The sequence below is a fragment of the Cucumis sativus genome, chromosome 3 (genome assembly GCF_000004075.3).
Source record: "Cucumis sativus cultivar 9930 chromosome 3, Cucumber_9930_V3, whole genome shotgun sequence".
Lineage (NCBI taxonomy): Eukaryota > Viridiplantae > Streptophyta > Magnoliopsida > Cucurbitales > Cucurbitaceae > Cucumis > Cucumis sativus.
In genome coordinates, this window is record NC_026657.2 from 31,336,515 (window position 1) to 31,360,107 (window position 23,593).

General features: G+C 34.5%; 1 protein-coding gene across 1 annotated transcript; it reads left to right on the forward strand.

The window, feature by feature from the left end:
- The first annotated feature begins 1,147 nt into the window (after positions 1–1,147).
- On the forward strand, positions 1,148–22,725 carry LOC101219226 (trafficking protein particle complex subunit 8). Its single transcript, XM_004136667.3, has 28 exons — positions 1,148–1,580; positions 1,700–1,794; positions 3,925–4,024; positions 4,901–5,005; positions 8,439–8,601; positions 9,850–9,970; positions 10,112–10,174; positions 10,277–10,357; positions 10,436–10,530; positions 10,608–10,758; positions 12,254–12,340; positions 13,026–13,145; positions 13,230–13,358; positions 13,454–13,551; positions 13,687–13,810; positions 14,404–14,511; positions 14,835–14,976; positions 16,285–16,395; positions 16,490–16,550; positions 16,688–16,763; positions 17,350–17,535; positions 17,651–17,761; positions 18,141–18,302; positions 18,790–18,948; positions 19,485–19,718; positions 21,048–21,221; positions 21,625–21,734; positions 21,858–22,725. The coding sequence occupies exons 1-28, from the start codon at positions 1,421–1,423 to the stop codon at positions 22,396–22,398; spliced, it is 3,867 nt and encodes a 1,288-aa protein (XP_004136715.1). The 5' UTR covers positions 1,148–1,420; the 3' UTR covers positions 22,399–22,725.
- The last annotated feature ends 868 nt before the right edge of the window (positions 22,726–23,593 follow it).

The window sequence follows — 23,593 nt, forward strand, 5'->3', positions numbered from 1 at the left end:
ATGATACTCAATACGGGTAAGGAAATTTCATGCACGAAGTCGTTCAACCAAACCGACACATTCATAGTCACGTGGCAGCAATGCATCAGTGGTTGAGTGCTGGAAGAAAAAATAATAATAACAAATATTGCTCGGTTATTGAGTTTAATGATTACGATAATCTTTAATGCAATAGTCGTGATGGCCTTAGATTTCATTCAAATGGTTACGAATTATTCCATTTGTATGTAATTGATTAGTAGGTTTATTTTATGTATCTAGGCCATTCTTTATTGTCAACGTTAAGAGAACCAATTTTTACTTGCAAAACCATCATGGACCACATCAAACATTTAACGTAGTCGCGTTCAGTCGGCCAAATGGCAGCAATTCCAATATTCAACGTGACACACTTCTTTTCAAATGACTGACATCTGTATCATCGCATCTCAAATTACTATGCAATGTTAAGGATGAGATTTCATATGTTTTATAGTTTAACCCCACGCCACACTTCTTTTAAGATAAAATGTTTTGGCATTTAATTTATATATACAATGATTACGTGCAAAATAAAGTTACATACAACACAAAACCAATTAGTTTGGCTAAAATTGGTGTATGTGATGATATACTTACTACTTTATAATGATAAAAATGTTAATTTCAAATGAGCATAGTCGTGTACCAAAAGTAATGATAAAATAAATGTCATTTTAACATCTTTCATTATTGTTGTTCATATTTGTAATTAATTTGTACAAATGTTATTTTCAAATATAAAAAAAATGAACCAAAATATTTATAAATACAATACAATATGACAATACATTGCATCTAGGCGTACAATAGACATACATAATAATCTATCTCCAGAAACCACGCGTGAAATTAATCATGACAAGTGATTTAAAATAATTTACTTACAACAATCCTTTTTTCCCTCTTTCTTTTATTTTTGAAAAGATTTGTGATAGGATTAAGAAGACGTAAAAAAGGTAAAAACAAAGACGTGGCACATTGTTAAACCGACTAGACATTTGATTGAACGAACATTGTTGAGTTTAATTTTAATCTCAACACAATTAATTAAAATAATATGGATAAAAGAAGTAAAAAATAAAAATAAAAATAAAAATAAAAAAAGAAGGAAGGGGCTTTGCAGTTTAGCGTGCGAAAACAAATGGCCTATTAGACCAAGAAAATGGACAAAGCTCGTCGGTAGGCTGCCTCAGTAGTCCATCCCAACACCACCCCAGAATTGTTTCCGTCTCAGTTCCAACGCGGCAGTTCCCTCCAATTTTCCATTGCCGCTGCCGCCGGTGAATTTTACTGGTGTACTTGCAATTAACACCAACTGACTCGTTGATCCGGCTGGGAGATTTGCTTCCGCCATTGAAGCCGGCGTTGGTCACTGCCGGCAGCTGAAAGGAAGGGAGTCATGGATCCGGCAAATACACCACTGGGCAAGATGCTGCTGGAAGAGATCACTCCGGTTATCATGGTGCTGAATACCCCACTAGTGGAAGAAGCCTGTCTTAAGAATGGTTTTTCATTCATCCAGATGCTTAGCCCTTTCTGCTCGTTTAACAACATTGACGGTAATTGCTTGTTATATTCTTCATACAGATTCAATTTTGTTCATACCCTTTATGCAAAGTTGTGAGAATACGAAACGCGAGAATGTTTCATGCTTGGCTGGACTTCCTTTTCGTTTCAGTGCCCGTACGCACCGCAAGTGATCAACCTTACAGAATTAAGAAATTCAGTTCACGGTTGTTTTACGGTTCGGACATTCGGCAACCAAATTTAGAGGTAACTTTTGAAACGAGATGCTTGGTTCTTGTCAAAGTTAGTTGGACAGCATTACATAGTGCATTTTCCTTTTGGATATCTGACACAAAAGAATTTAGCTGAACTGACAGTGATTGAACGAAGATTATGTAAAAACCAGCTAGCCATTTGGAAGCTCATACAACAACCTAGCCAAGTTTAATCACTACAAACACACTAGTGTACTGAGATTGAAAATTCCACGTTGCGTGATATGACTGAAGATGGATTGGATAATTTAACCATGAATTGGCACATGCCTAATTGTTGTTGAATTATTTGTTTTATATTTTGGGTTTTTTGGCTGGGTCAAGCCTATCGATCAATTCCTCTTAGAGGGTTTTAGCTAATTAGAAGGAAATAGTTTGAGGATATATTTCTTTTTGATGTGCACCTAAGGCCGTTGTTTGGTCATTGGGTTACTTAGCAGAAGAAGGCATTAGAATCGTTGGAAGTAAAAAGGAAGAGAAGACCCTCAACTCACATGACAAGCCACAAACTTAGAAGAATCACTAAAACCATGTTGATGAAATGAAAAATGTACAGCAAGTTCTGAAAGGGTCTTTCTGTCTCAAGATATTTTGATGCAATACGGAAGCCTCAGCTGGTTTTTGAAGTTTTTAACTCTGATCTTTGATGACTACTTTGCATTTGAAAACTTATATCCAAAGATTGTATTGGAGGTATCAAAGAGCTGGATAGAGTCACAGATTTCTTTTGGATTTGAAAACTTCTATTCGAAGACCAAACCAAATTATCCACAGCGTAGAGCTATAAATGATTTTTTTTCACAAAATAACTTGATTCTTCAGTAAATGGGCCTATCAAACCAAGCTCAATTAATCTTTTTTTTTAATGAAAGCCTCACTAATGGACTTTGTGTTTATTCGTTGGCCCTGTGAGTTTGCCATTTCGGTTTGGTATTCTTTCTTTCAGTCATTTGGCATTATGGTTGCTCGTCACAAAGTGAGTCTCTTCTCAACCCGCCTCGTGGGGAGAAGGGTCACTTTCTTTGGTTTGTGGATATGTGTGCTATTTTGTGGGTCTTGTTGGAGAGCGAAATAGTTAGGTTTTTAGAAGTGTTGAGAGGGACCCTAGTCAGGTTTTATCTCTCGATTGTTTTCATATTTTTTTGAAGGTTTTAGTTTTAAAGGCTTTTTGTAACTTTTTTTTGCAAGGGAAACAAGCCTCTTTTATTAGATAAAATGAGACTTAAACTCATAGTACAAGAGAGTTATACAAATGAGCAAAATAACCTAAGGATCAGTAGGCACTTCCAGACATCTCAACTAGGTTGATACCCTCTTAGCGCTCTCATCATATCCAAAATAAGTGACAACAAGCACGACTAAAAGGCCAAACGAACAGTTTTTACGTCGTAAGATATTAATACATGTAAAACAAAGGGACAATCCTTGATAAACCAAAAAACTATTGAAACTGTTAAGGAGCGGTCAAGAAACATAGTAGATGCCCAAGCAACGCCGATTCTTGGTTAGACTTGGGAGATAAAAGCGCTCCAATTTAGGTTAAAATCTGAGGTGCTGTAGCTGTAAAAAAAAGAGGTGTATATTGAACACTGTTATTTCTAAATTTGTTTCTGTTTCGTATAAATTATGTTTTCTTTATTTAGAAGTGAATCATCATTATATTTGAGGATTGGGACCTGGTTATAGAAAAATTATTGAAATTTTGGAAGGGTTTTGCCTAAAGTATAATTTGTACTTGTATGTACCCGTGGATAAGAGGTCCCATGTTCAAATCTCCACCCATGCATTTATTACAATACCTTTACCAAAGAAAAAAAGTATAATTTGTTAGCATCCCCATTCTATGTATCGAACATCGATATTTGCAAATGTGGCATACAGAGAGTGGTCTTAAATACATTTCAAGCATCACCTACAACATTCTTGAAATTGAATTTTCTTAAGTGCCAATCGTTTACCATATTGTTTGTATTGTTAGACCATTAAAAATGTTTCATAGAATCACATGGCAGAAAAGTGAAACTGCAGCAAAATTTTCCTGTTCTAATTCTGTATTCACTATATGAGTTTTGGTTTCTTTTGTTTTTTCAACTATTTCCCACATCCCCAATTATTCATTTAGGCTTCAAAAGATCGGTTGAAACAAGTTATTACACAAGCCAGCGAGAAAGATATTTCTGAATTATGCTCTGATCCACCTCAACTTAAGGATGTAATTAACAGTAAGTAACGTTCATCGATTATTGGATTTTTTTTGTATGTTCATGTAAAAATTTTAATATAGAAAATACTTCCATTAGTTGATATAATTTAGAAGACTATATCATTCAGGAGCTTTGTTTAAACTGGAGGCTTTTATTTTTCCTGATAGCTAGTTTCTCCCTTTGTTCCAGCCTCTTTTATTGGTTGACTTTCATCAGTTGATAATGTGACACGCAAATCTTTTGGCCCTTTCTATTTTTTCACTTTTTTAATTAATGTCAACTTATTTGAAACAGGAGCATACCCTCCCCCCAAAAAAAAGAAAAAGAAAAAAGAAAAAAGAAAAAGGAAGCTGGAAAGTGGAGCCATACAAAAAAGGGCTCCAATTAAAAACAAAAGTCCTAGCGCATAATTATAAAACTCATTTATGAAATTCAATGTACATTGTTCAAGTAAATGCTTCGTGATCTAAAACTCATTTATTATTTATTTTACTGAAAACAAAACTCTTTATTGGAAAAGTGGAAAAAGGTAATGCTCAAAAGATACAAAAGGAGTGAAAAGAAACAAAAGTTACAAAGCAAGATTTGCAACACTTTGTTTATCCTGAAAAAAGAAGAAGAAGAAAAGAAAACAAAGAAGTAAAGAAGTTGGAGATTTTGTGAAATGCACTATGTTAGAATCCCTTTTTTGGTTTGCAGTTTACCTCATCTTCACTGGTCATGGAACAACCTTCATGAATAAAAATGGCCACTCTTACTGTCAATGAATTTGTTCCTCCTCACCCCACCAAAAGAAAAAAAGGAAGAAATTCTTTTGTGGTTGGTTTTTTGGTTTCTTGAAGCTGTACAGTTTACACCATCTTTGGTTTATTACTGACTGAACAATCTCTGCAGGTTTTGAGTCTGCAATTCTACCTTCATGGTTTCACCTGTTCAACAAAGAGCTTATACGCAATGTATCCTTTTCAGAACATGAAGCTTTTGATCATCCTGTGGCATGTAAGATTATAGAAGATAAGAAGTATTCTGTATGCCTCTTTCTTTAAGTGTTATGGTACTTATATTTGTATATTTAGTGTTGTAAAGTATCTTATACATATACTCTTGTACCATCTTTTTTACATTCTTGTATTTAGTTTAATCTTGTCTTTTTTCCCTCCTAGAAAAGGATACACAAAGGGAATGAAAAAAGATCAATGCTTTGAGATATAAGAAATAAAAAATATTAGAAACCTTGTCGCTTTTCTTCATATATCTTTAGTGTGAATAGAATATAATACCGTCATGAACTGATCACTGGAATGATAGTTGGAGTTGGTTGCATAGGTGGGTCACTGAAGGTGGTTGTTAGATCTAGTAATTAGGGATGGTTGTTGCCAAAATTGGTCATCAGAGGTAGTTTTTATCTTTGCTGGAGTTGGCCTCCAGAGGTAGTTGTTGGCTAGTATGGGAAGGAGGGAGAGTTGGTTAAAAGAGTTGTAAATAGTCTACTATAGTAAAACAAGGGTTAAAGTTACTCTTACCCCCACCTTCTTAACACGCTTCCCAAATGCTCAGTGGGCTTGTATAGTCCACTCAACCCATTCCAAGTTGGAAACTCAAACAACCCCTAAAGAATGAGATTGTATCCTTTCTCATATTAGGTTAGGTGAAAACAGCATTAGACAAGCTAACAATAGAGCGTGCAGTTCTAAATCACTCTATTGATTCTTCTCACGAATTTATCTATTTTGCTACGCCTGAAGTCTTACGACATTCTCCTTCCACACATTGATACCTTCAATACAGCCTTACTAAACGAAGTTGTTCTTAGGACCAAACTTAGATCTATTAACCAGCTTAAACTTTATACACATTGCAGTCACCACTAGCCACTAGGAAAGCAAACGACGCATCCCATTGCTCGAGGTTACTGTTTTTGTCAGCCAACTTAATGTTTTGATAATTTTGATAATTTCATATTATCCAAGGGTCTTATTGAATTTTTTTCTCAAACTTGGGTATGGATTGAGATTTGAAAAGAAAGCAAAAACTTTATAGTGATAACTGGTAACGTTTTAGAAAGCCTAGTCTAAGAAGCACATACACTGACATGCGACATGAATACGACATAGCACCAATACGTTGACACATCAATTTCCACAAAAGTAGGACACGCTATTATTATATTATTATACATTTTTTTTTACAAAAATAAATATATGTATGCATAGTTTGACATATTGTGAAATATTACCTTTGAACATCGAAATAACAACTAATATGAAAAAAGGGAAATATTTAACCAATGAAAGATAAAAACAGAAGGGAAAAGAAAATAGAAACGGGAAAAAAAGAAAGAAAGAATAGCAGGAAAGAAATTTGCCAACAGGGTCTCTTGAAGTTGCCACCATTGACGAGGTGTGTGTTCTTTTTAAATGTAATTTTTACTGGTAGATCATGGGCTAACTCTTGAGGGTGAAGTGTGTTAATGCAGAGAAATTGTGTCAAAAGTGAATTTTTATGGACTGCAATAGTGGGTGTTGTTTCACACACACATATATGATATATATAATTTACACCTAGGTTCCTTGATTGATGTAATAAGTAGAATAAAATAGTTAGTTATCCTAACTCCATAACCATTTTAACTGTTTTGTAACAACTCCCCATAAGGGCCATAACTACCTTGTAACAAACTCATTCAAGCCTCTTAATAAATACCCCATCTCTTAGCCTTTGATGGGCAAATAATTCATTTGGAGAAATAATCCCTACTTTGAATTACATCAAAGTGGTATCAGAGCAGCCCCGATCTTTTGGGACGGATGGCTGGCTGGAGAGGAATAAACCCAGCTGCGGGGGACGGCCGTGTGGAAGAAGAAGCGGAAGATGACCTAACGATCAAAAAATAGTTTGGGACATAACAAGAAGGCGACAATATAAATAAATGACCCAACGATCCAATTAAACCCATTTTTCAAAAAATCAATGTTCATTGGGGAAAATGACTCAACATGTAGATCAACCTTCAATTTATTTGCAAGGGTCCAAGAACATATTGGTTTCATGTACAGAAGAAAAAACAAAGAAATCACGGTTGGAAATTTTTCAAATAGAAAATCATGAAGATAAAATTGAAGAGCAAGAATTTGAAAATGTTGGCTTGGAAGTGGTCACAAGTGAAGAAAAATCCAACAAAGAAGATGAAAAAGAAGTATCAAACACCGAGCAAAAAAGATCAACGACACATTGGTTGCAGTGAAAATGAATCTTCAAACCGTCAAAGAACTTGAAGCGAATAATAAAGAAAATATGATTCTTGAAGGATTTTCTTCGAAAGTTAATTTTTTTGAAATTGATTCTTTGAAGATGACTTTATGTGAGATTCTAGGGAACATTTTTTTCAAGTTTACGGCCGATGGAGAGATTCATCTTTTAGTGGCCATATTTGATTTTTTGTCTCGATTTTATCCCTTCGATCACAATATTTTTGTCCAAAACGTAGGAGGTTGGTTTGGTCATACTCCGTTGCGCCGGATGGATTTATGCTTTCATGGCAAACTCGAGACGAGTTTGATGCTGGGGTGGAATGATGTAATAAGTAGAATAAGATAGTTATCCTATCTCCATAACCATTTTAACTGTTTTGTAACAACTCCCCCATAACTACCTTGTAACAAACTCATTCAAGCCTCTTAATAAATACCCCATCTCTTAGCCTTTGATGGACAGAGAATTCATTTGGAGAAATAATCCCTACTTTGAATTACATCATTGACACCCAAACGTTGTAGGGTCAAGCGGGCTGTCCCATGAGATTAGTCGAGGTGCGCGTATGATCCGGACACTCACGATTTTTTTTTTTTTTTAAATACACACCCACCCCACCCACACCCACACACATATATACATACATACATATATAATTTGAATATGGGGTGTCCTTGGCAAGTCGGAAAGTGAAAAAATAATAGAGAGGCCAGTTGGCTTGTCAAAGCGTGTCATCAGACACGTGTCTGACATCAACACTTGGCCATTTTAGGTGAGTTGGTGCTTGTGCTTTATCGAAGCTTGATCGTAGAGGAACATGAGAGAGTTTGTTTTTTTTTTCTTTGAATGTGCAAGATAGGAGAAGGTACCTAGGAGGCCACTAATTTGTTTTTTCTCCAAGATCCTTTTGTAATTTGATCAGATGTTTGATTCACGTTCACTTCTACTCTATTTTTTTTGTGGGCAAGAAACTAAACTTTTAATTGATAAAGAATGAAAAGAAATGTGAATCAAACTTTGTTAATATGGATTTCTTTGGTCGAGGGGACATTCCTTTGTTCTTTTCATATTTTTATTAAGAAGTTTGTGTTTGTGTGCTATTTATATCTTTATATCTTTATTTTAATTTTTACCAAAAACATTTATTCTTTTTATCCTCGTTGTTCATACTTGCATGCAGGCCTTTTGGTTGTCTCTTCTCGCGATGATCATCCTATCAACAAATTATCTGACCTATTTAACACAAGCAAATTGCCTTCTCTTCTAAATGATGGTACCATGGACCCGAAGATTATGAAACACTATTTGTTGTTGCACGATAATCAAGATGGCTCTTCAGAGAAGTACTTTTGTTCTTTTCCTTATTCTAAGGAGAATTTTTTTCATACATACTTGCAATTCAATCATTTTGAATATTTCAGCATGGTATATACCTACAATCGTGATTTTGATTTGTTATCTAGTCAATAAATTTAGTAAAATTTGAGCTATTCAATTCTTTACCCTTGTTTGTGTTAGGAACCAAGGTAGTACGGGCTACCTTTGTCCCACATTGGTTAGAATGTGATGACCAATGTGGTACTCAAGTGGCTTGGCTCTCCTACCCTATTGACTGACTTTTGGGGTGTAGTTCTCCAAGGTGTTTAAGTACCTAACAATGGTGTCAGAGTTGGTTGTTGATGTTTTCGAGTGGAGTAGGTGGAAGGTTCTAATCAGGTGTGGTCAAGTGAAGCACAATCAGAGTAATTGATAGGATATCGGCTTTTTGGGGATGGGGATGGGTATGGGAACCAAGGTAGTATGGGCTACCTTTGTCCCACGTTGGTTAAAACGAGATGACCAATGTGGTACTTAAGTGCTTGGCTCTTCCATTCCCATGACTGGCTTTTGAGGTGTGGTTCTCCAAGGTGCTTTTTTTTTTGGAGAATTGGTTCTCCGAGGTGCTTTTTTTTTTTGGAGAATTGGTTCTCCAAGGTGCTTAAGTACCTAACAGTTTGCTGGTAGTTTGAGTAGTTAACTGTATGGGACTTTTTTTAATGTTCTTTCACCAGTTTGCTGTAATATTTATCAACAACTGTACTGATTGGTTTGCTAAGATGGTTGCCTATTTGTTAATTAGATGAGATATTTATATTTACTATTATTTTTTTAGTACAACAATTGTGAGGATGAGAGATTGAACCTCCAACCCCTTGGGTGGAAGGCCATGCCAATTAATGTTGAGCTCACTTCGACTATAGTTAACTAATTTATAGGTCATAACTAAATAGGATGCTTTGTCCTTCGTAAATCTCAACTCTGTAATATATAATTGGATTGCCAACATGAGTTTAGCTTAACTGGCATCTTTATGTTCCCGGGGACAAGAGGTCCTGTGTTTAAACCCCCCACCCCCAAGTTGTACTTAAAAAGTACTTTAAAAAAAAATAAAAAAAATAAAAATAAATATATATATATATATAATAGAATCGTAGTATTATTTGAGAGATAGATTCACATTTTGAATTCATTATTTTTTAGTTATTGATTTTATCTTTGCAATTTTTTCTAAGAGATAGATGAATGTGATTGTAATTTTATCTCATCTTTAGGGCAAGTAAAATGCTAGCTGAAATGAGGAGTACGTTTGGTTCAAATGACTGCCAATTACTTTGCATCAATTCTTCTCATGATGGACACATTGAACGTCAAGATGATCCTTGGAGTTTGTTCGTAAGTCACTCAATGCATTCTTATTTAACTTGGTGAATCTTTTGACATAACTTAGTTAATACTGTTCTTCAAAATGTAATTGATGAAGAATTGGTAAAATCTGGCCTGTAACTTCACATTCTTGATATTCTTGTGTAACAGAAGCCTGATGCTTCAATTGGTAAGCAACTTGGCTGCTTTCTTAGCAATGAGGATCTAATTGAGGTAAATTGCTGTTATCAGTAGAAGTATTTGCTATATTCTTTCATGGCACAGTGTATATATGCTTTTGTTGGGAGGTGACTTTCTCTGTCGCTTGTGGGACAGATAAGAGAGTTAATGCAAGAATTGTCGTCAAAACATATCATTCCCTATATGGAGCAAAAAATACGAGAATTAAACCAGCAGGTATTTTGGCTTTCTAATTTCGAGAAGTTCTGTGCAAAGATGCAGTTTCAGATTTGCCTTTTACTTTTCCATGATTAGGTGTCTGCTACGAGGAAAGGTTTCAGAAATCAGATTAAAAACTTATGGTGGAGAAAGGGGAAAGATGACGCAGTAGATTCTCCAAATGGCCCAACGTAGATGTCTCATTTGTTTACTTTCTTGGCCTTCGTTTTCTCCTTTGTATTCATAAATTTTTATTTTTGCATTGAAGGTATACCTATAACTCCATTGAGTCTCAGATTAGAGTATTGGGTGATTATGCCTTCTTGTTGCGGGATTATGAACTTGCATTGTCCAATTATCGCTTGATTTCAACTGATTACAAACTCGATAAAGCTTGGAAACGCTATGCTGGTGTCCAGGTAGCTCCAAGTCTTTGATGTTACTGTTGTTTTTTACCTTATACTTCTACAATCCTGTGCCCTAGAAGATTTCAGCAAGACTTCGAGGGCACATGATTGTATTTCTAAATCAAGCTTGAAGCAGCTCGGCTGGTTACCTTTTCTTGGTGTTTTCCGTTGCATTCATTTCTGAAGCCATTTGTAATTAAGATTTTAGCTAATTTGGGGCTCCTTGTTGAAAGTTTTTTCTCTTTGCTTTGAATTTTCTTCTCCTTGTTTGCTCGGGTTCTAGAGGGTCTTGTCCAGCTCGTTGAAGTTTTATTATGTTCTCTCTTGTTTCGGTTTATGTTGTATCTTTTCTTTTAGTCCTTTTTGCTCTTGGTATATGTCTCTTGTATATTTTATTTAATAAAGTGGCTCATTTCTGTTTTAAAAAAGCCACTTTCTCCAGTACATTACTGACTTTGAGTATTTTTTAATGGTGAGCAACCTTGTTTTGGTATTTATTTATTTTTTTCCCTAGATTATTAGGTATACAACATCTCAACATTAAAGTTAAGGAATGATTTTTTGTGTAGTACAATTTGCATATTTGGTCAGTTTGTTTCAAAAATGTTTTGAGTTTTGTGAGCATCTTTGTGTCCACTTTTTGCTTCATTAAATTGTTAAATTCTGTTGTTTCTGGCACATATAACATGAGCCATATGTGCCAACTGCCAATTATGTCCATAAGCAAAAGAAAGAGGTTGGCTACATGCTGTGGCTTTTGATTCCACTTTTAATTAGCAACCAACAAGTTTCCTGGTAGCGTGATTTGATGCTTCTTTGTGGACATCAACCATTTGGCCTTTTTGTAATTATAGTCTTAGTTTGATTTTGTTGAAATGAAGACCTTATTTTTTGGGTTCTTGGACTCCCTTTTTTATGAGCTTTATTTATGCCCGTCTCTAAGATGAGCTTTATTGTGTTGGTGCTCTCATTGCTCCTCTTTGGATCTGCACTCAAGGCTTGAATCTCACATTGATGATATTTTGTATGCATTTTGTGATTTTAGGCATGGATTCGGTCACTGATGCTTGATTATTGAGGGTTTTATTGACTATTATATCGAAAGTAGAGGAGATGGTTTTTGATGTCAAGTATTAGGTTTTATTAGATATTGGTGGTTTGTATTCACAAACTTCCTCTGTGAGTGAAAAAAGAAAAAAGAAGATAGCGATACAACCACCCAAAGAGTGGAAAACATGCTCTCCAAACCTAAAGAAAAATATGTCCTCCCATAAATTTGCTCAACTTGTCCACTATCATCAAGATGGTGTCAAATTTTCTCATAAAAGAAATGAAGTTTTGTTATAATGTGCTATTGTCTGTTCCAGAGTTATTCTGCGCTTTTCCCTGGACCATGTTCTGTATGGTTCCTCTGTTTTAGTTTTTCTTTATTCATTTATTTTTTACTCATATTGTGTTCACGATCATAACTTACATTTATTTATTTGTTTGTTTTTTTCTTTTGCAGGAGATGATGGGGCTTGCGTACTTTTTACTGGATCAATCAAGAAAGGAAGCTGAGTATTGCATGGAAAATGCCTTCAATACTTATTTGGTACGAGTATTTCTTCTGATATTTCTTTTCTTGACGTTTTCTTTAATATGAAAGCTTTCTTGCTGCTTATTTTCTGTGAGAAAATTTTAAGTTACCCATATAATCTCCTGTTTGAGATGAAGTGTAAGTTCATTGCAAATATATGCCCTTTTATCTCTCTATGAATTAGATCCATCGTCCTTTTACATTTAAAAACTACTAGCAGACGTAGGTGAAAACTGAAACTGGAAATTCTAAAGAATATTTTGTCCATCAATACAAAAGAAGACGCATTCAAGGATTGTATGTATCCTACCATAAACTATCAACTAATTAGAATATATATCATTTACTTCTCATATATATATATATATATATATATATATATATATATATATATATATATATAAAGTGTTTTCTGTTAAGTTATCATAATGACAACACATAAAAACTATCTTCTTTTGAATTATCATAGAACCAACTTATTTAATTAACCTTCTGCAGCCTTACACATGAAAGTTGTCATTAGTACAGATATCTTAGCTTTCCAAATATCTCTGAGGAAATGGGACTGATAAGTAGGATGATACTTGAATAACTATGTTAATGCTATTTGTTTGGTTGATGTTGGTAATAAGCTTTGTATTCATTGTATTTTTTAGGTCTATAAAATTTGTAATAGTTAATTGAAGTTATATCCATGCAGAAAATGGGCCCATCTGGTCACCTAAATGCAACACGCTGTGGTCTTTGGTCAGCAGAGATGTTGAAGGCAAGAGAACAGTACAGAGAGGCTGCTGCTGTCTATTTCCGTATATGTAATGAGGTAGGGTGTAAGTACCTTGATACCAATCTCAAAGATATTGCTGATTATAAGCCTTTTCTTTCTTTTTCCTTTTAAAATTCATAGGAACCTTTACATTCAGCTGTCATGCTTGAGCAAGCATCTTATTGTTACCTGTTATCCAAACCTCCTTTGATACGCAAATATGGATTTCATCTCGTTCTCTCTGGTGATCGTTACAAAAGAATGGACCAAGTACGTATATTTAATTATCCAAATATTTAACAAGCAACATGGATTGATTAATGTTTCAAAGGTTTATTAAGTGACTGACTGGCATGTCTTTTCAGATTAATCATGCAATTCGTACATATAGAAATGCGATTGCCGTTTTTAAAGGAACTGAGTGGAGCCACATCAAAGATCATGTACATTTCCACATTGGACAGTGAGTTCATTTTTTAAAAACTCTGAAATATATTTTAGTGTAATTCTAACGAAGCTATATTTTGCTTGGGTGTCTCCACTGATATTATGACATGTATCAAGTATAAGATTTCTTATGTAATATTATCTCTTATAGGTGGTATGCTTCTCTTGGTCTATATGATGTTGCTGTTACTCAAATGTTGGAAATTCTTGACTGTAATCATCAGTCAAAGGCAACACAGGAATTGTTCTTGAAGGATTTTCTGAAAATTATTCAGGTGCCTCCTTGTGCTAGTTATTTTATTTATCTCCGAGCTATTATTGATTTCTCAGTCTTTATCGGCAGTGTTTGCAGTTTTTGGAACTCATTGTGCTATACTACATGTATGCAAGGTGTATTGATCATTAAAGTTGGATTGATGTCATTAAGCTATTAAGCTATTCATATCTATGTTTTGAGTTGCTTCATGATCCATGCTTCCTGAGAATGACTTTTTGATAGTTCCTTTCTTAGTTTTATAGGATACAGGCGTTTAAACAGTTATGCTGGTCTACGCAGACTTCTTGAATGTGGTCATGACATGACTTAGTGCCATTCAGGCGTTTAAACAATTTGAATGTGGTCTACACAGACTTCTTGAATGTGGTCATGACTTAGGGCCACTCAGGCGTTTAAACAATTTGAATGTGGTCTTGAATGTGACACAAACGTTTTTTTAAAAAAAGCAGTTCTCCCTCTTTTCAAATTTTCCAATTTTAAATTTAGTGGACCAGTGGCTTTACATTTGACAATTTCTAACTACAATGATCATTTCGACTCTGTTGCTTCCAGTTATTGAATTGATTTTTCAAAACTGATTTTATCTTGCAGAAAGCAGGAAAGACAGTCAAGGTGTTAAAACTACCATTGCCCAAGATCAACATTTCATCATTAAAGGTTATCTTTGAAGATCATCGAACATATGCATCAACTACAGCTGTAAGTGTAATTTTGCCGTTAGTTTTTGGATATGGAAACTTCCTTAAAACAAGTTTCTCAGTCTGCCTCTTTATCTCACTCCTTCCATTTCCTTGCAATTCCATTTGAACATTAATGCTCTTTCTCGCTCAAACAGGGCATAATGAAAAATTTACTGTTAACGATAGTCTTGTTGATTGGTATACTCCCATTATTTTTGTCTCTTTTGAGAAAACAAGAGTCCCACTAAGGTTAATGGAAGTGCAAGATGTCATTGATGATTCTTGTGGCTTATGCAATTGTCTCTTTTGCCTAGTTGATTGATATCTTCCGAAATATTGCAGGCTAATGTTCGAGAAAGTTTATGGCGGTCGTTAGAGGAAGACATGATTCCATCATTATCCTCTGGGAGGACAAATTGGTTGGAATTACAGTCAAAGATTATGTCGAAAAAGTTTAAAGAATCAAGTATTTGCGTTGCAGGAGGTATCGAGTAGTACATATCCACCTTGATAATCATGGGAAATCATGTTACTGTAATAACACCGTTTTCCAAAACTCCAGCTATTGTTTGACATCACATGCAAGATATGATCTCATCATGTCTCATTAATAGAATGAAAAATGTTTGTCGTTTTAAAAAATACCATAGCTTTTGTCTTGCATAAGATGAAAGAAAAAGAAATCATGAATTGCCATTAAGAGAGTTCTTTGAATCAGAATCCATGGTATGTGTACTCACCATGGTGTGAAATGTCAGACAATATTGATGTGCCCATCGGCATCTCAGTATCTCCACATTATTAACAATGATATGTAAGGGAATAAATGATCTCCCTGAAAGGTGAAAATATATGCATCTGCAACCAGCTACTCTAGAGGGATCTGGGGCTAGCCTTTTCAAACATTTGGTAACTGCAGTGTTGCAGGAAGGCTAATGATTTCTGATACAGATACAAAGATACAAAGATAGAAATGTGATGGACTTAAACTTATCCTTTTTTCTGGACATCTTGAAACAGAGAAATTAGTGAATTTTTAAGTTCTGGATTATTCTTTTATATTGGCCTTTATGTTCATGCAAGTAATTGTTCACTTATCTGATTCTGTCAAATCTTTGAGAATATTAGAGTATGCTACTGGCTGGACAAAGCTGTCATTTTTTGCATTTTTATTTTTATTTTTTTTTATAAGAAACAAATATATTCAAATGGACAAAAAAAAAAAAAAAACAGCCTAAGAGCAAGGGATGAGGGGATCCTCCCGAAGAAAAACTAGCAGATAAGAGTCTTTCAATTGTTGAAAATCATAGAAAGGGTGTAATTACAAAAGTCTTTTCCTGCGTTTTTAAACAAATAAAATTTTTAGTCACCAGTGTAGCCATGATTATAGCAAGAAAACTTGGCTTGATATCTATTCACACCTCACTTTCTTTGGGAAATGGAAACAAGCATTAAGATAATGAAATGAGACTAATGCTCAAAGTACAAAGAGAGATACAATACTACAAAGAGCTAAATAATAGTTGCTTCTGCACACTTCACTTATTTTAAATAATCTTTGCTTTCTGGAACACGCCACTGAATTCTATGTTAATTAACTGTTCTCTTTAATAGTGTTTACGCAGCGTCTTTGTTGTAATATAGTCAGTTATATGGTCAAGACATGATTGAATCATCAGATATTAGCTATTATGCGATGCATTTTTATAGTATCCGAAACAAACAAACTTTATAGCAGATCTTTATGTGGTGATGCATGACCTTGTGTTTTCTTTTTTTGTTTGTTTTGCAGAACCAGTGAAAGTGGACATTGTATTTAAAAACCCTCTTCAAATCCCTATTTCCATCTCTAGCGTTTCCCTGATATGTGATCTTTCTTCAAAATCTGATGAAACTGAATCTGGTACTTCAATTCTTCCCTGTTTTGGAATTTGGATATTCATTTTTTTAAAAAAACTTTTTCTAAAATAGGAGAATGAGTGTCACTGATGGTACAGGTACAAATAACATAATTGGTGGTGTCCAGAAAAATACCGAATTCAAGTGGTCATCTGATTGGTTTGTGTGTTTTAATACATTTTGATTTTAATTATATTAAGTCGTTGCACAAGCCATTGAAAAAAGAAAAAAAAGGCCATTGCACTTTTGCACCTGATCTTGATATATTTAGAATATTATTTTTTTCCTCATTCCAGGGACATGGGATCTGACAATACCTCGTATACTTTGTCTGAAGTTCACCTCTCTTTAGAAGAGAATGAAGAAAAAGTTGTAAGTGTTTTTTTTTTGTGCCCTATCATCAAACAAAATAGAAGAAAATAAGAATAATTTGGTCCTTATTATTTTAGCTCTTGTGATTCAGTCTGCAGAGATCACTTGTGTATTGCCTGCATTGAGAAGACATCTTTTTTGCACTTCAGCTAGCCTTACATAACATGACTGACCTTAGATTTTTGGGTGTTCAGATAATTTTTAATGTCTCATGGCCACCATAAGTTTGAACTTATGTTCTATATTCTTGATTTTTATTTTATTATTCTGTCATTTTCTCCAACTAGTTTGTTACTACGTGCGTTGCATTTGTGAAACTTAAAAGAGAGAACTGATCGACTTTAGAATTTCCTCCACTTGCCAACTAAGTGTCAGTAATTGCACGTGTTTGTATTTTTTTTTTTTTTTTTTACATTTTTATCCCAACAGTACTTTACATAGAAAAATCCTACCAGTCTCAGTGAATGATTACTTTAGTCTTAACTCATAAAGCTAGGTTATGCATCGGTAGTTGACATATAGTTAATGTTTTCTTATTGTAATTGCTGACATCTCAGAATTTATAATAACGATTCTAATTTTGCAGGTGCAACTGACAGTTACTCCCAAAATAGAAGGCATCCTACAAATTGTTGGTATTAGATGGAAACTGTCAGATTCTGTCTTGGGTTTTCACAATTTTATTGACAATCCAGGACAGAAGAATATTGCCAAGGGGAGACAGAAAGCTAAGTGTTCTCTTGCTGATAACCTGAAGTTTGTAGTGATCAAGGTGCATATCTTCTTCTTAGCGTCTGAAATCATCTTGCCTGTTTGTTTTTAGGATTTTGGAATTGCAGATTAAGCTGTTACTACCTTTTGCTTACACCTATATTCTTGACATCCAGAGTCTACCAAAGCTTGAGGGTAGCATTCTGTCACTTCCTCAAGTGGCATATGCTGGAGATTTACAGCGCCCTGTTCTTGAACTAAAAAATCAATCCAAGTTTTCTGTAAAGGTATGACAGTTGCATCTTGGATATTCTTCACACACCGAGTTACTTGACCTGTAAAATTTTTAATTCAGTCAATCAATATCTGGTTAACCTTAAAGAAGTCTTGAAGTTTTGACATCTATGCTCCAAGTAGGGGGATACTTACAACTTTTCATAAAAAAGACTGTCCAACTAGTACCTCTATATATGTCTGGCAAAAATGTTTCTGTGTGTGCATGTATCTTTCTTGTTGTTGTTCTTTTTTTCTTCTAATTTAAAATTACTATTATTGTTGTTTACTTTATTTATTTTTGGTGTTTGTGGAAAGAGGCATATATGTTTTAAGCTTGTGATTAATGTTGAAGTACTCTTACTTAACCATCCAGTAACTAAATTCTGGCAGAATTTGAAAATGAAGATCAGTCAATCACGATTCTTAAAAATTGGGAACCAAGAAAGTACGAATAAAGACTTCCCTGCTTGCTTGGAGAAGCCAAATAATAGAGAACAGGGAGTACACCCCATCCCCAGCACAACACCAAATGACACATTTTTGTTTCCCCAGGTCAGTGTAAAAAACATTATTGTGGTGGCTTTCATTAACCAGTCTATAACAATAGCAAAGCTTTTCCGTACATCATACTTTTAGCTTGAGCATCTTAAAAATTGATCCATAGATGGTTGAGGCATTGTTAAGTTAAAATTTTGAAGCAAAATTTCTTTTGGACAAATGTTCATGTAGGTTTTCATATGACCTCTTGCTTTTGGACAATCATGTAAATTTTAAGGTTGTTAAGATCAATACTATTCAAATTTTGGGATAGAGTTTTATCTATTATTATCGTCAGCCTAGATTATGATTTTCTTAGATGTCAATTTCTTCTTTTTGTTGTAAATCTAGCTGGACAATTTTTTTTGTAGATGTTAATGTTTTTGTACTTTAAAAGACGATTTACTCTCAAATCTTTTCAAAATTGTAATTTACTTCTCGTATGTATTGTATTTCATATTTCCTTGTAAGTAAATCAATAATTCACATTCGAATGTTCCAGGACACTTTTATTCAAGGTGGAACACCCTTGTTGTTGCCTCTTTGGTTTCGAGCTGCTGTTCCTGGAAATATATCCTTGTACGTAAGCATATATTATGAGATGGAAGATGTATCAAATATCATGAGATATCGGATTCTACGCTTGCATTACAATATTCAGGTATTGTAAAATAGTATGACTTGGTGGCTTGAGTGGCTTTAAGCTGTGTATAGTTTTGCCTTTCTAGTTGAAACTAGTGGGTTTACCCTCGATATATGATAATTCATGTTGGCATAGGTTCTAAAATACTTCCTTTTTAGGCGTTCCATTCTTTATGGTTCAGAAGAACTTTTCTTTTATTTTTTCTTCCCGTCATATGGGAGCAGACTGTCTGTTTTGGTTATTGGTTGTCTGGGTTATATATATATATATATATATATATAGTATATACAGCTCTGTTCCTTCTGAAGGGGTTGTTCTTTCTGTTTGCTTGTATTCAGTGGTTTGAATGTTTTCTCTACCATAAAATGATAAAATAAATAGTTCTTTTTTTTACTTTGTCTGCTTTAATTTTGGTGGTCGAGTTTTCTTCTCCATATTCTCTGAGTTGCATGACAGATTTATTAAATACTTCGTGAACATAAGTTTCTCCTTCTGAATGGATTTATGGTCTGCTAAATTTTCTAATTTGGGTTGTTTCTTTTAACCATCTTAAGGTTTTGCCATCCTTGGATTTATCATTCCAAATCAATCCATGTCCATCAAGATTGCATGAGTTTCTCGTCCGAATGGATATTATCAACAAGACTAGCTCTGAGATTTTCCAAATTCATCAGTTGTCATCTATCGGACAGAGCTGGGAACTTTCGTTGCTTCAACCTGTTGATACGATTTTTCCTTCACGGGCTTTAATGCCTAGTCAAGCATTGTCATGTTTCTTCGTTCTAAAGGTATATACAAGGAGCTGAAGCTAAGCTAAGTTTCTCTCATTATTGAACATTCACTTTGAGTATTACTATTATTTTATCTTTGACTAAGCAGGAGACAGTAGTTATTAGTCAAGTAGGCACTTCATAATTGGAGTAACCATGTGTAAAGCACATTCTTGGAAGTGCTTTCAATCTGCTCCCTCGTACTATTGTGAAAAACGTTATTTAGCCTCAAGTTTGCGAGTCTTATCTGTTAAAAGTTAAGAGATCTCGTCTAGTGACATCCACGAGTTGCCCATACTGATCTACAGTTAGGAAGAGGAGAGGATCCTTCCTTCTTGATTGGAGTAGAGATTCTTGCGGGAGGATGACATGAAAGCTTCAATTCATAAATGTCTCTTTTTGGGAAGACCACAGCTCTTTCATATACAAATATGAGTTTATCTTTTCCCTTTCGGAACAAAATTATTTCAGGAGTTGTTGCATGTAAGGGCATCAATAACTAACTAGGTTGGATCTGAAGAGAAAACCTTACCTAACAGACGAAAACTTTCAATCTAAGAAGAACAAACACTGACACGCAACACAGACACAACATGGACACACCGACGTGTCAATTTCTAAAAATATATGGGACACGTTAGGGACAAGCTATTTTTTTTCTTACACAAATAAATACTTGTGCGCATATTTTGACATATTGTGAATATTACCTACTAACTTCAAAAGAACATCCATACATATCATGAAAAAGGCAATAGAATATCCGTTGCTTCTGAGGATGGAAGAGTAAGTGGCTAGTGGGTTATGAGGATAGAGAAATCCATGGACGAATGCAGAAAAAGTCTTAAGATTTAGAGAAAAATGGGTCGGACCTCAATTGACTTAAGTGGGGTGGCAAAACCAATTAAAATAAATATAAAAAAAACTCAGCAGTGTGTCCATGTGTCCCAGTGTGGCTTTGCATGTTGCAGCATGTCAGAAAAAGAAAACAATAAAATGATAAGCCACGGTATTTTGTGTGTCAGACAAATGTTGGGAGTGTGTCAATGTCTAACACCGACATTTGACCATTTTAGGAGTGTTGGTGCTTTATAGCTTTCAAGTATAAGGGATGAAGTTTCGAATGCTTAACAGATGAAGATGTCATTTGAATATGATATTTTCACTTTCTATCTATAGACAATTTGCCTTTCAAACAAACTTCAAGTACAGCTTATACTCTGAAGTTTATTTAGTTATCTGGACAAAGTCTCTGTTCCTTTTCCTGGTGTACTACACCATGTCAAAGAAAGTAAAAAGGAAAAAATGCAATTACTACGAATCTCACATTTTTTTCTTTGCATTCAGAATATTAACACATCGTTCAGTTCCGAAAAAAAAGTATCTTCTGTCCCGGTGCTACTTGCAAGTGATCTAAAGTTGGGTCCTCAGAGTAGTGATGAACAACTCTTTGATACGGCTAGTTTTCCTCTGGCTGCTTTCCATTATTCAGAAAGAGTGTACCAAGCAACTTCGAACCAGGTAATTGATTTTCATTTTAACCATTTAACTTCCAAATGCTTACTAATAGTAGTCGCTAATTTTAACCCCATTGTCTATTAGGCTAAACTATTCAAAAACCGGTGTGCCATGCCATGTCGTTTCTATGTTCTTCCACAGAGTGGGGTTTCTTTAGCATTTGAATCTCTAGTGTTGGTCGTAGTAACTGATTCTTGTAAGGTTCATGAGTAGTGTCTAGTCATATTCCAACATTATTTTGGTTCACACTTGGGAGATTATCTCAGTTAAAAAATATAGACAGAGGTTTCATATCATACTGTTGCTTGTGACAAAACTAACCAGTAATGAACACTGTTCAGTATGGCGTTTTCTTAGATCATAAAGTTCTTTTTGTTTCCTTACTACGACATTCTGCATTTATCAGGACCCAAATACCGTGGACTTTATGTTGATCACTCGGCCACTTAAGAATACTACTGATCCTGGAATTTCTGAATCATCAAGTCTATTCTCTCATCATGTGTGCCATTGTAGGTAAGATACAGAGTAAAGATTTACTATTTTGGTCACACAAGCTTTTCTATTGATAGAATTCGTTTGTTTGTGTCGTGGATTTATCTACTTATTTTCCTTTATCGTTTCTTTTTATTTATGCAGTACTTCAAGCAACAGTCCTATATGGTGGCTACTTGAAGGGCCTCGGAGTTCATATCACGACTTCTCTACTTCTTTCAGTGAAATCAATTTGAAAATGACAATCTACAACTCTTCAAACTCAACTGCATCCATACGCATTAAAACAAGTGATTCAGCATCAACGAGTGAAGGTAATGAAACTGCTCCGCAATCGCCCAACTCTGCGAACCTGACAGGATGGCACTATGCCTCACTCACACAGGACATTAAGGTCACATCTGATGTTCTTGGAACACAAATAGGGAAATCATCTTCCCTTGAAAGCGTCTCCCCATTTATTTGGTCAGGAACAAGCTCAACAACAGTACAAATTGAACCCAAGTCCATGGCTGAAGCTCCTCTTCAGATCTGTATATTTTCTCCTGGAATATATGATCTCTCAAATTACATTTTACAGTGGGAACTTCTACCGACGGCCGGTTCAGAAAACATGGAAACTACCACATCATCAGGAACATCTCGAGGCTATCCACACTATCTTACTGTCCTTCAATCTACTTGAGAAATTTCAAAATCATGTATGCAGGTCCATTTTCCATTCATTTTTGGCAGTAGGAGTGTTTCCATAGCATTGTTATAATTTCCCTTGTGAATTATAATTCATATCAAAAGCATTTTTGATTGGGGTAGGAAGCTTAATCAAGTTTATTTAGATTACATAAGTTAAATTCTTTCTTCGTGTTGGTGTAATAAGGGGGAACTAGAAACTACGATGGCTTTTTCACCCTATCGCTGTATACAGACTTACATTTTGGGTTAGAGAAACTTGATTTCCAAGTTATAGGAATTAAAAATTTTCTTATAAATTCAAATTTTTGTTTTGTTTTTATGAGTTTCAAGTTATTGTTGTCTAATTAACCTACCATGTAGTTGTGAGATAATTTGACATTAACAATCTTCTAGGACGGACTATAATGGTTAAGGAACTCAATGGTATGAATAGAATAATCCACTCTTAATTGAGAGTAAAACATGCAAGAAAAAGTGTGACTATCTATTTCCTTAAATCTCATTTGATATCTAATTGATTTTCTTTAAAGTTGGTTCCTTTTAATTTCTTAAAATTTAAGACGCCACTCCTTAACAAACAAATTCTATCAATACAAAAGCTTTAAGAATTTCAATATACATCAGTTTCTTTGAAGAGTTGGTAGGGTTGGTCTTTCGATTTTAATGAATTTCAATTGGATAAACAAGAAATTAAATAAGACGCCACTCCTTTTAAAAAAATGGGGTCTGTACATTAAAATTCATAAGACTTGTATTTGAATAAAAACAAAGTTAAAGATCCACTTGGAAGAAGGGTACGATTAAAAATTGCATCCACATATTTGTCCTTATCATAAAGAAAAAGCTATAAACTTTATGAAGATTTAATGATTCAAAAGCATTATTGAAGAGTGAAAAATAGATGAACATCAAAAAAAAAAAAAAAAAAAAAAGAAGTAGACGAACAAGTGGTCCGTGTAGACGCCGTTGGAAAAGGACTTAGTCAAAAGAGTATTTCTTTAAACGCGTTTTCCAAAACCCCTTCAAAAAGTCTAATTACTAACTAACAACTTCCTTGCAACAATAAATTAAATAAAAATCTTCCAAATACTATTTTAAATAACAATAATCCTGAAAATATTTATAAATATATTTATAAATATAGTAAAACATTATGAACTATGATTAATAAATAACAGTGGAGCAAA